Below are 13,931 nucleotides of genomic sequence, written 5' to 3' on the forward strand. Positions count from 1 at the left end.
CACAGTATTCACAAAGGCAGAATTCTTTAGGACAATCAAAATCACGATGTACTTAGAATAAATTAACATCAAATTGTGTTTATATTCAGATAGTCTGATCCTCTCCTTTGAAATGAAATGGAGACCATTGTAACTGAGGGTGAATGCACACATTTGTTCTTCTATACAGAGACCCATTCTTTATATAAACTCAGCGGTCATTTGAATCAAGTTAGGAATCCTGAGAAACACTCACCCATGGGTGCACGTACACGTACACACCCCCGCGGACAACCCTCTAGAAGCTGGGTTTGCCATAGTTCAACGTCTAGAACTTTTCTCACAAGGCCTGAAGATTCTGAATATTTAGCTGACATTGTCCCATCTCCCCTCGGGAAAACCATAATGTTTCAAGTGTAGTAGCTTGAAGTAGCAGCAATACATGTAGTAGATTCAGTAGTCAGCGATTCCAGTCCTGGGATCTGAGTATACAGGAAGAGGCTAGCAGAGACAGAGAGACACACCTGCTTCTAAAACTGAGATGCATGATGACAAGAAGACCCGGGAGTCCTAGTTCTCAGAGTCCGGCTGAAAAGGCACCCGAACATACATGACTAATCCGGTCCAGGCACCGAGAGTGAACGTGAAGAGGGATTAACGCAGGGAGACAGAAGAAGCCTTTCGGACACATTCTCAGAAACATGAGTATCACGGGTGGCAAGGAGATGGGACAAAGGAACGTGGAGCAAAAAAGGTACAGCTGTCCTTCAGCCTGAGTTCCCACTGCCCTGCTGTTGAGTACATTCATCGAGGCTTCCTTAGCATCAGGCAGGGAAACGACAACTGTTCTGGCTCCACCTAGAAGCACAGAAAGCTGAGCCCTTACGGTTCTGTACACATAAACACACAAAACAGCCCCCATCCCTAAGTGACCACACCATCTCACCTCTGGGAGGCCAACGGCACTGCTGGCACCCCCTCTCGCCTGTCCAAGGATGGCTGGCAGGGGTACGGTGATGTCTAGGGAGCAGGGCATTAGGACAGGCCCCACACTGAAATCCCTTTTTCATTTCTCTCTGCAGGAATACGGGCCTAAATGATGCCGGAATTGCATGCGTATCTACATCAGTTCCTATGTACAAGATACCTTTCCTCTAGAAATTTAAAGTGCCTGGCTTCAAATGTGCTCACTCCCTTCCCACAGCTACCAGTTCCTCTTGCTGCTTCCAGAAAGAAGGTCCATCCTTCTCTCTTGAGGAAGATGCCCTTGGGAAAGAGGAATGAATGCTTCACAGTTGTCTTAACTGGGATCCAGCATTTGGACTAAGCCTTCTTCATACACACGAATAATCGCTTCACACACAAACTTGTACTGGCTCTGGAAAAGAAAATATAGCTGTCAAGTCCTGTAAGCAGCTCCGTGAGTGTGTGTGTGTGTGTGTGTGTGTGTGTGAGTGCGCGCGCGTGCAGGGAGTCTGGCATCATTCGTCGATACTCCCTGAGAGCTGGCTCAGGGCCACAGGCCAGGGAAACAGAGTAAAGACACACCTGGGATGCATAATTCCCATATGCTCTCAAGAGAGATAGGCAAAATGTCTTGGAAACACAACAGAAGGAGGAAGTGGCAGCCTGCAGGAATTGGGGGAAAAGAGGACTTTGCAGGGTGGACGTCCCGGTGTCAGAAGTGTGGAAACCTGGGTGAGGAAGGCTCATTCTGAGAAGTGTGTCCCACGGTCCTGGCCCGGCACATCTGGGTGTGCCTAGGAGGAGGGGCAGCACTGGTGGCCTGGCACCTGCTCCTGGGTGAGCACCCTGCATTGGGGCAGGGAGCCTGGATTTTATATTTGAAAGGACAGTCACTGAGAGCTGCTCTGCAGGGTATGGCTCTTTGTATTAACAAATGCCTAAGGAACATATTTTAGTAAAGAGGATGTATGGGGAAAAAGCATTTAGATCAAGTATCTCTAGCTAAAAAAATCTACAAAGTTGATGAATTTTTTTCTGGACTCAGCAATGAGGTCTTCCATCCCACAAAACAGGGCAGAAAACAGCCCTAATAACATAAGCCGATTTTTTTTTTTATTAGGCAGATTTCCTGGGTACAAACTAATATAAAACTACAAGAATTTATAATTTCTTAGGGAAATCTTACAAACTTTGTCCACAACCCTGTACAGCTATAGAGTTCTTGTTTCTTTCTAGGCTAACTCCCCTCTCATCATCTTGAGGGTTCTGTCTCAGAGGCCACTCCTCCAGGAGGTCTTCCTTGACTTTCCAAAGTCTGCTTAAAAACTCTTCCACTGAGTTTTCAGATACCACGTGAGTTGCTCCCATCACTACTGGATTTAAAACTACCTGGGGGACCAGCAGGTAGCGTGGTGGTTAAGGTGCTGGACATTTCCACATGGCTGACCACAGTTTGAGTCCCGGACCTGGCAGCTTGCTTTCTCACTCTTTCTCTCTCTCTGGTCAAATTAAATGAATGAATAAATAAAATAAATAATTATAAAAAAATAAATAAAACAGAGTTGTGGGACCAGCAGAAGGCATAATGGCTATGTCACCGGACTCCCACATAGTCAACTGAGGTTTGAGTCCCAAACTGGGTAGCTTAAAACTCGTGCCAGGCACGTGTGCTTACGTGCCCAAAATCTTGAGGGGAGAGTGGAGAAGGGACTGCGGCACGGCCAATCCCCCTCATCCTGGTGGATGATTTGTCACCTTCTGTCTCTCTAGTGAGCATATACACCCTATAGCAAAATATCTCTCTTTAAAAAAAAAGAAAATTAAAACCAAAACAAAACCAAACCAGAGTGATCCAGTGATGCAACTAATATAATTCAAGTCTCTCCTGTTTGTACAATTATCTGCTGAAGGAATGAGTGAACGAACTGTGGTATAGTCCTTATTTTGCAGATGGGGCAACGGGCTTGGAGAGAGTTTAAGGGACTATCCAAAGGTCACCCAATATGTGGGGGAGCCTCTTTCTTCACGACCTCATTGCTTCTCCTGCACTTATGGAGGAAAACCTCAATTTCTTGTTGAAGACACTTGCAGTGTCACCTACCCAGGCATGACAAAAGTGTTGAGAATACCCAAAGGGAAGAGAAAAAGGTGGTGTAAAATATCTGCTGAGTCTGAAGGGCTACTCAGGCACAGGCAGGTGGAGAGAAACCCTCGGTGACCTTGCTCCTTCGGATGGACTAGTGATGAGCCATTGGCTCAGCAAAGCCAACACAATCAGGGCTGCTCCCCGGCAGAGTGGCTGACAGGAAATATTCCACAGAGGCAGCAGAAGTGGAGGACAGCAAAACTCAGAGGTGAGATGGCTGTAGGTTTTGCAGTTCTGTAGTCCCTGACAAGCTCTGTGACCATGGGCAAGTGACTCAGTCCCTTGAGGCCCAGTCTTTTGACTTGCAAAGCCCTTTGCCCAGTGTGACCCAGTGCAAACTCTTGGGCCTGTCAGTCACTGTTACTGTTTTTATGTTTAGATCTCTACTTACTGACGTCTGTACCATCATGGCGCGCTGGTCTCGCATTTTCCGGACAATATCCAGTGGGTAAACAGGCAGGTTTCTCTCAATTGAGCACATGGCTGTTTCCATAGTGACCAACACGCCGGTTCGACCTATTCCAGCACTGGAGAGAGGAGAGGAGCTGAGACTTCGGATCTGCCTGAGCATTTCTGCAAAACCTGGCCAAACTCCTGCCAGTTCTCGCATTTACCGGGAAGGAGCTTTTCTTCTAATTCTATTAAGTCCAGTTTATCTTTTTTTTTTCTTTTTCTTTTTTGAAGATCTGCCAGAGGGTATAAGCATTTGCTGGGCGGGTTGGGGGGGGGGAGACAGACACAGAGACAGAGGGAGAAGAAAGCACCTCTCGATGGGGCACGGCCAGGCTGCAAACCCTTCTCCATTTTCTCCATTCTGCTGGGATTTGGAGTATGTACACAAATAGGTCTGGTGTGTTTTACGGGCCACTGGGGCTCGTAATTTGAACTGTATTGGTCATATGAGATCTGGCTCCCTTAACCACCAGGCACAGGGCCAATCCTCCACTCCCTATGCCACTTATTTTACAGATCAGAGGACTTAAGGACAGAGGAGAAGCAGGAGGAGCTTCCTTCCTCCGTCTAGTTGGTGAATTTATAAGATCTCTCATCTTTTGAAATAGTCAAGAAAATAAGTAAATAGCGATTTGTAAGACCATACAACTTTGTAGGGTTTGGGGTGGGTTTGGTGTCTGTCAGTTTTCTCCAGGCCTTTCCCAAGGGGGGGTAAAGATAATAAAACAAAGCAAGGGACCAGCAGATGGTTAACGGTTACATCACTGGATTCGCACGTAGTTGACCATGGTTGAGTCCCAGACTCAGTGCTTTAAACTCATGCCAGTGCATGTGCGTGCATGCCCAAAATCCTAAAAGGAGAACGGAGGAGGAACTGTGGCATGGCATCCTCCCTGGGGAGTGATTTCTCGTTTTCTGTCTCTCTATCTTTGGCAAGCACACATGTCCTATACCAAAAATCTCTCTTAAAAAAAAAAAAAAAAAAGCAAAACACAACTCTACACCCTCATACCTGCAGTGAACTAGGACAGGTTCACCGTGCACTCTCAGGGACCTCACGTAGTTTACAAATTCCAGAAAGTCCGAGGAGTCATCGGGCACACCATGGTCGGGCCATGCCACATACTGGAGATGCGTCACTGTGTGCTCTTCCCCAGTCTGTGGGAGACGGAGGGGACCCAGTGAGTCAAGCCAGATGAGGGGCAAGAGGTTGTCAGCCTCACCCTAGACACCAGTCAGATGGCCTTGCCCTATGGTCTTTCTTCCAATGGGCACAGCCCTGCTGTGACTCCTTCCAATTCCCACCACTCCCCCAAGACACCCGTCCTCCCGAGAGGGCTCCGTGCTGGTCACCTCACACAGAACTGCCTCCTTTGCTGCTCTTGCCCACAGCATGTCTCCCATTGGCCCCACATGCTGGCTCTTTCTACTTATTTTTATTATGCAAATAACATAGATAGCATTAAGTCTGCCCCTCTACCCATTTTGAAATACCTAGTTCAGCAGCATTAAATATATCCCCAAGGTCGTACAACCATAGCCATGGTCTAATTCCTTGTTTATCACCCAAATGTGAACGCTGTACCATCATATCACAACTTCCCTAACCCTTAGGGAACACAGTTCTGTGTCTGTGGAACTGACTAGGTACTTCATATAAGAGGAGTCAGTCAGATTTGTCTTCTTGTGACCAGCTTATTGCACTTAGCATTATGTCCTCAGGGTTCATACAAATTGTAGCATATGCCAGAACCTCCTTCTATTTCAAAGCTGACTGATCCTCCACTGAATGCATATGGCATGTTTTGTTTAGCCCATCCATCTGTCAATGGATTCCGGCCATTTCCACTCTGCCTTTTGTGAACAGTGTCACCATGAGCACAGGCACTGGCTCTGACGGGCAGTCTTGTATGTCTATTGCTGTGCCTGCCAGGTGAACACTGCAGGCAGCTCTTAAGCACGGCCCCTCCTGGGACCACAATGGTGCTGACTTGATACCTGCTCACCTCGGTGTTCGTAACCAGCATCTCTCGGGACACGTAGGCGATGGTGCAGTCCTCTGACTGACAGCGGATGTGAAAGCTGCCATGGTCCATGACATCGGGGGGATCGGGCCAGTACTGGTGACATTTGGTCTGTAAGGAATCACCGGGGTGCAAATTAGCCTCCTCTCGAAGATTTGCACAAGCAGTTCTCCATGGATGGGTGAACTAGTGTCAGGCATCCAGACAGAGCCCTCCCCCCACACAGGAGAGGATGGGAGAAAATAAACTCAGGAGAAGTTGAGGGGCTGTGTGTGTTCTTGGTGGGAGAGGACGGGTGCATGTTGCTGGAAAATTGGAGTTAAAATTTTACTTGATGGGACTGGCAGTTAGCATAATGGCTATGTTGCTGGACTCCCATGTAGTCAACTACAGTTCGAGTCCTGGACCCAGTGGATTAAACTCATGCTGGGCGTGTTTGCATGCATGCCCAAGATCCCAAGAGGAGGCTGGAGAAGAAGGGATTGTGGCATGGCCATCCCCTCTGGGGAGTGATTTCTTGCTTTCTGTCTGTCTTTCTGGCAAACGCACATGCCCTATAGCAAAAACGTCTCCAAAAAAAAAAAAAATTTACTTGAAACATTAGACATGGCTATTGTGGTTAGTAGCATTTTCCTACTTTGCTTAGATGTACAGGGTCTGCTGTCTGTGGAGCCCACAGCAGAGTGGACACAAATCTACTGGGGCACAAATCCCTCCTTGCAGGCTCCCAAGGGTCCTGCACACAGCATAACTGGGGACAAGATATTCTCTGATTAACGCTGCAAGGTAGCACTATAAATATAAAGCCCTAACCTGATGACTTCATCTAATCCTATCACCTCCCACCTCTTAATCTCAAATTAACACATGAATTTTGGAGAGGATGCATTCAAACCATGGCTTCATCTCCTCCGTCCAGGACGCCTATTCAGTTTCCTTCATGAGCCACCTGTCCCTGCCATTTCTTCACTTTTCTTCTTTTTTTTTACACTCATCCCCCTCCAGATTTGAGGACACCTTGAGGACAATGTATATTGTATCTAACTCATCTCAACATTCCCAGGGATGTTTGTTTGTTTGTTGACTAAGTGAGCAAGAAGTTAAGCTTTTTTTCTTTTGACAGTGGGGAGAGGGAGAAGCAACCCCAAGTGGGGTGCTTTTTTTTTTTTTTTTTTTGCTACCGGGTGCGTGTGCTTGCCAGAAAGGCAGAGAGAATCAGAGAGACAGAAAGCGAGAAATCAACCCTCAGAGGGGGTAGCCACGCCACAATCCCTTCTCCATTCTCTTCTCGGGATCTTGGGTACACACGCACATGTGCCCGGTGTGAGTTTAAACCACCGGGTCTGGGACTTGAACTGTGGTCAACTACATGGGAGTTCAGCAACATAGCCATTATGCCAACTGCTGGTCCCCATGCTATAATTTCTTGATCCCTTCTTTTCCATTTCTCTATCCTGTAGGGATTTGGGGCATGCACACACACAAACTCAACATGTTTTTCGAGCCCCTGAGGCCAGGACTTGAACTGTGATCAGCAATATAGGATCTAGCTCCCTACCACTAGGCTACTAGGCTGAAAACTGGGTAAAATGAGGCTTTGGAGAAAACTCTCTCTGCATTTGCATAATTGAGTGCAATGGTAGAGAGACTTTGCTAGTTGCTGGACACTGCTGGTGTTCCCTTCTATTAAGTGCATAGCATAGAGGAAAACCATCAGGACACACTAAAAATTTCACCTCTTAGAAAAAGAAAGGGTTCAGAAAGCTGCTTGCTTGGAGTGACTACTATCTCGAAAGAAGTGGAGGGGGATGATGAGGACAAAGACAGAGCTGCAGGATAGAGGGTTGGGGTCATCTGAGAGTTTGTAACAGGAGGCAGAGGAAACACACACTCTGGATTTTAGAAGAAGATTTCTCACTGCTGATAAACACGAGCTAAGTTCCCAGGGCCAGCAACAGTGAGGCAATGGTGGGTCCCATGGGAATGGAAATGCAGGAACCTGATGGAAAGTGCCAGAATGGGATCAGTTAGGAAGAAAGGGCTCAGAAACAAAGAAACCCGCCAGGTTACACAGAGACTTCAGATGAGCTCAGGTTGAGGGCAGACACCAAGAAAGGAGAGGTGGGGTTTGCCATCAGCACAGAGCAGGAAGGCCAAGGCTTGCAGGAGCTGCCAGCGGAGGCCAGGACTCTCAGGCTGCAGAAAGGACCATTCTTTCTCTTGTGCGAAACAAGCAGAATGAGAGAAGGAGGGGACAGCTATCCAGGGCAGATCCTCTGCCACCATCTGTAAGAAACAAACGATTCTTGTGTGGGCTCCCTTTTCTCTGTGGAGAAGAATGACCTTCCAAAGGAAAAAGAGAAGCGTGACACAGACAAGAAGATGGTACCTGAATAAACTCAGGTATTGGCTCTATGGAACTGCACATGAACTAGAAGACAGACCTCAGGAGACCAGGGAGTGGCACTCCCTGAATTGTTCGGAGAAAATCAGAGGCACTTGGGGACCCAGATGAACAGAATGAGGAACCAGAGGAAGCTGAATCTAGCACAACTCTCAAATGGGGAAATGACAAGGCAATAAACCTGATGTCTGTTATCTATAAAATATTGGGTCATCGGGAAAGTCATGACACTATTTGCATAGAAAAACATACAATAGAAAAATACGTCATGACTTTTCCAACAACCTAATACTTGAAGAGCCTAGACCATTAGGGCTTGCAAGCATCGACTGCTTGGTGGTACATCAGGAGAAGACCGAGTCTGCATTCAAAAACACAGAACCACACAGTGGGAAAGTAGTATTTCTGACTGTGCCACATAGAGAACTTCAGTTTGGGTCTAGAACAGCTTTAACATCACCTAATACTTTAACCAAATTTTAATAATGAGTCATTGGAAAAGTCATGATGTATTTTTTTTTTTTTGAGAGATTTTCGCTATAGGGCGCGTGCGCTCGCCAGACAGACAGAGAGAGACATAGAGACAGAAAGCGAGAAATCACCCCCCAGGGGGGATGGTCACGCCGCAATCCCTTCTTCTTCATTCTCCTCTCGGGATCTTGGGCACGCACGCACACACACCAGGCGTGAGTTTTAAGCCACCGGGTCTGGGACGCGAACCACGGTTGACTATGTGGGAGTCCAGCGACATAGCCATTACGCAAACTGCTGGTTCCCTATGATGTATTTTTTTGCATAGAAAAAACACATTAAAAAAATACATCAAGGGGCTGGCAGGTGGTGTGTGGTTAAAGGTGCTGGATTCCCACATGGCTGACCACAATTCAAGTCCTGGACCTGGCGGCTTGCTTTCTCTCTCTCTCTCTGGTCAAATTAAAAAATAATAACAACAGATATACCGCCATCATGAATGACACAGTAACTATCCGAACCAGGAAATTCATGATTAACTGACTACTTCAGAGGAAATGAATGGTCATTGATGTCCTTCATCCTGGGAAGGCAACAGTACCTAAGACAGAAATTCGGGAGAAACTAGCAAAGATGTACAAGACCACACCAGATGTCGTCTTTGTATTTGGGTTCGGAACCCATTTTGGTGGTGGCAAGACAACTGGCTTTGGCATGATTTATGATTCTTTGGATTATGTGAAGATAAATGAACCCAAACATAGACTTGCAAGACATGGCTTTTATGAGAAGAAAAAGACGTCAAGAAAACAGTGAAAGGAAAGCAAGAACAGAATGAAGAAAGTCAGGGGGACTGCAAAGGCCAATGTTGGTGCTGGCAAAAAGTGAGCTGGAGATTGGAGAATAGTCGAAGGAGTAAAGATTCTGCAATGACTATCTGCGGTGATTGTGTGGATTTTTCATGAGAGAATTTAAAAATTTTTTATGTGAAAAAAAATCATAACAACAAATGGAATTAAATAAATAAGTACTTCTGTAAAAAAAAAAGGCTTTTCTGATGACCCCATAATACAGAGTATGAGAGACCAAGCTGAGGTTTAGAGCATGGAAGGCAAAAGTATTTAGAAGTTAGTAAAATTGCTTTATGGATTTTGTATTTTTATGTTATATCTCCTACTTATGACAAGTGTTACTGGGCTTTCATTGAAGAAAAATCTTTCAAAGAAAATTTAGTAAGGCAAAAAATGAGTCAATTTAAAGAAAAATAACAAATAGTATTATAGTAAAACAAAAATAATAGAGTTCTGATAATATCTATTAAGGTGGTACCCAAACTGCTATTACTGCTACTACCTAGCTAATATTTATATGATATGTGTATGCCAAGCACTCTTCTAAGAAGGCTATCTGTATTTACTGATTCAGTTCTCCCCAAAGGTGTTATTATTATTTTCTTTCACGCAGAGGTTTTGTAGTTTTTGTAAACCATACAGATAGTAAATGATGAGCCAGGATTTGAACTCAGTAAGTAAAGCTTTAGAGTCTGTCTTCTTATCCACTATGCCACAGAACCAGATGACTGCAAAAACTTAAGAAAAATAGGACAGTATTGTAACCCAGTATTGTAACTCAGGTAGCAAAGGCTACCTGAGTCTAAATATGGTCTAAGTAAAACAAATTAAAAATAAAATCACAAACACTCCCCCCTATATTAGACTTCCAGGTAGAGATCAGGTGAAGTCACAAGCCTGCTGCACTATGATTTTAGCCAAGTCTCTGACAGTCTCTCATGGTAACTGGGTAGAACAGATGGAGAAATGGTTAAGGGCAGAACTATAAGGATGAACAACTGTTCTCCAAAGTGTACACTCAGTGAATCTGTAACAGCACTGTAAAAGGAGTTTTCTACTGTATCTTGACTTCATAATTTTTAATCAAAGACTAATGGGAAGAGAAAGTCTGATCAAATCTCTGAGTGACAAGAACCTAGGAGCAAGAGCCGAGAAAAAGAAATAAGAAAAGCCCGACAGCCCCAGAGAGCTCTTGAAATGTGAGATCTAATGGTTGAATCCAACCAGTGATGATGATGAGGAGGATGATATCAGCTAACATTTGCTAGACATCTGTAAAACAGTTTCCCAAGCTTTTTACATGAATTGTCTCAGTCTTCACAGATTCTCTAAGATGTGCACTATTATCTTCTCTATTTCATATATAGGAATGTAAGAGTTAGAGTTAAGTAACTTGGCTCAAGAGGAATCATACTTTACACCCAGATAGTCTGGCCTCAGCAAGCTGTATGAAGATTCCAAGAGTCACAGGCAGAACTGGGAAAACTGGCTCAATGGCAATAGCAAGACAAAGACCACACTTCTGCTGACTATAAGCTTAATGGAAGCCTGATTTTTTTTTTTTTTTTCCCCAGATTTTCTGCAAGGCACCACATAAAAAAGAAGGCTAACTGGGGCCAGCAGGTGGTATGGTGGTTAAGGGCTGGACTCCCACATGGCCGACCATGGTTTGAGTCCAGTTGCTTGGAAATTACAGTTGGCATATGTGCATGGGTACCCAAAATCCCAAGAGAAGAATGGAGGAGAAGGGACTGCAGAATGGCCATCCCCCCTGGGAGGGAGTGTGATTTCTCACTTTTCATGTCTCTGTCTCTCTCCAGCAAGCACATGCACCCTATGGCAAACATCTGGGGGGGTGGGGAAGGTGGGGTATTTGTGTCTTCCATGCAGAACTAAATTGGGTGGAGGAGGTAAAAAGTGACATGCATTTCAACTCCTGAGAGGAAGAATTTTTTTAAAAACAGAGCTGAGCACCCACAGGATGAACCCAGGAAGTGTTGTAGTGGAGGTGGAGAGCCATCTGTCTGAGACAACATATATATAAAAACCCTTTGCTATTCTACAGAACCCCTATCTCACTATTTAGGGTGAGAGTAGATTTATCTCCTCCCATGTACTACTATTCCAATTCCTGTATATTTTCAACACAGACTAACTTGGCATTCTGAACTACATACTGAAGAGGGGACTTTTGAGAAAGTGGCACACAGATCATTCAAAGCATTATGTTTGATTTTAGAATGAGTTTCTGATAAATGTTTCATAATAGAGATTTCCTTTCCAGATGGATCTAGGAAGTTAGGGAATTCATGATATAGGTATCCTTTGTATATTGATTTCTTTTATAAAATCAGGGATTTGTTTCTATGGGAATAGCACAGTAATGTACTTTCTCCTATTTTTTATGGTCATTGTTAACTTGGCATGTTTACTGTTTTTTCAGGACCAGCTCTTGTTTTGGTTGGCAAGGCCACAGCCAACATAGGAATTCTGGGGCAGGTGAGGTGAGGGAAAGGGAATTGCTTTTCTGGCTTGTTACAGGATCCAAGTTAGGAGTGGGTAGTAGGAGGGCTGAGACTCCCATTATTGGGAGTATCTCTACACAGGAGATTTATAGGCCACATTGAGGGCTAGACCAGGAGACATTAAGACCCCTAATTTATGTTCCACAAAACATGATGTGGCACTACACATATCTGAATTGGAAACCAAGCCACTTACCCGCCCTCGCTCTGTGAGAGTTGTCAACATGACGATAAGTGACAACTTCTGATCCCAGACGACTTGCCAAAACTGTGTACAGGTATGTGGCAGGGGTCCCTGAGCAGCAATGTACTTGTTCACAAGGTTAGCATTCCATCTGGCAAGAGATTTGTAAGGCAATGAAATCTGTTACTGCCACTGGATAAACAGAGAACTGGATTTTAAACTCTTCTCCTTGCTCCCTGATATTCCAGCAGAAAAATAGCTCTTTATCAGTTTATAGCATATTAGAAAAATAAAAGAAAAAGCTACTTCTAAAACTCTTTTAAAAATAATGAGCAGGGTCGGCAGGTGGCATGGTGGTTAAAGGCGCTGGATTTCCACATGGCCGACCACGGTTTGAGTCCCAGACCTGGTAGTTTGCTTTCTCCCTTTTTTTCTCTCTCTGCTCAAATTTTAAAACTAAATAAATAAATCTTTAAAAAAAATTTGGCAATAATGTTAGCATCCAATCTTTAAGATGAAACTATATGATTTTCAGTTGGCAGAAAATCAGAAAGGTACTTGCAAGATGGTAGGAGAGTTAAAATGACCTCCATTGCTCTTTCTTAAACAGTCAACGTTGGCTATCTGCATTTTCAGCAACACATACCAATAACATCCCCAAGTCTTTCCATAAAAAAAAAGAAGGGTTTTCTATTATAATCTATTTACTTTTATTCAAAGTGCAAACCATCCAGATGTTTCACATGTTGATTTCTGCATGAGTCCATTGCTTACATCATTAAGTTGGTCAATCTTTTTTCTTTTTTTGGAGATTTTTTTTTTTTTTTACTATAGGGCAGGTGTGCTCATCAGAGAGACAGAAAGCAAGAAATCACTCCCTGCCCCTGGCAGGGGGGATGGTCACATCACAATCCTTTCTCCTCTTGGGATTTTGGGCACGCACACTTATGCGCTCAGCTGAGTTTTAAGCTGCACTGGGATTCAAACTGCAGTCAACTACATGGGAGTCCAGCGACTTAACCATTACACCATCTGCTGGTACCAAGTTGGTCTATCTTCCCATTAAATACTGAAATATTTTTGAGTGAGTATTTTGGATTGAAACTTCTCTCTCCCATTCTGCTTTTTTATTTTCCCTCTAGACTGGGTCTTTCCTATGAACACACACTCAGAACTTGCTGAACTGGGTAACACTACGATTTACTCGCTCTTAGGTGGGGAAAGTAAGCAGTGGCTCCTGATTCATGGTTTGGCTGGAGTTTAGGTCAGTGTCTCCCTCAACCCTGGGATAACATGGGACGACTGAGCTTCATGGTGTGATGATCCCTACCATTTCTGATGAATTTCACAAATGTTTTGGAGTAAACGCCATCCATCACCAGGTCAGACTTTTTTTTTTTTTTTTAATTAGGGCAGCTCTTGATATTTTGCTAGAACTTGACAAGTTAATCTGTCAAATCATTTATTCGTTTAGCTCAGGGTTAGCTGAGGGTCAAATGTGCCTACCATCTTGCAAGAATGGTTTTTAACTTTTTTCTAGACAGGGTCCCACTATTGTGAGACCTGCCTCAGTCTCCCATCTGGGACTACAGGCACATGCTACCACACCCAGGATTTAGGTTAGACTGGGAATTGCACCTGGGTCTCCCATGTGGTCCCAGCCTGTGCAGCATAATGTTTTAGCAATGTGCACTACCATGGCTGGGCCTTAACATTTTTAAATGGCTACATTTTAAATGTAAAGACCAAATATTTACCAACTGGTCCTCAATAGAAAATGTTTGCTGACCCCAAGTTTAGATGAAGAAACTGAAGATCAGAGAGGCCCCAGAATATTGTTCAAGATGCATTTTCAGAGAGAGAGAGAGAGAGAGAGAGAGAGAGAGAGAGAGAGAGAGAGAGTGTGAATGCTTTTTCCACAACACAAG

General features: G+C 44.4%; 1 protein-coding gene across 1 annotated transcript in view; it reads right to left on the bottom strand.

Moving 5' to 3' along the window:
- Positions 1-220: 220 nt before the first annotated feature.
- PTPN3 (protein tyrosine phosphatase non-receptor type 3) overlaps positions 221-13,931 on the bottom strand; it is a gene marked incomplete in the record, with an annotated part of 137,680 nt that continues 123,969 nt past the window's right edge. The window contains 5 exon segments of the mRNA XM_014585378.2: positions 221-1,357; positions 3,483-3,618; positions 4,557-4,702; positions 5,551-5,679; positions 12,016-12,148. Of these exon segments, the coding sequence (XP_014440864.1) occupies positions 1,280-1,357; positions 3,483-3,618; positions 4,557-4,702; positions 5,551-5,679; positions 12,016-12,148 (622 nt within the window).

Source organism: Tupaia chinensis, unplaced genomic scaffold, assembly GCF_000334495.1.
Source record: "Tupaia chinensis unplaced genomic scaffold, TupChi_1.0 Scaffold000081_1, whole genome shotgun sequence".
Classification (NCBI taxonomy): Eukaryota; Metazoa; Chordata; class Mammalia; order Scandentia; family Tupaiidae; genus Tupaia; species Tupaia belangeri.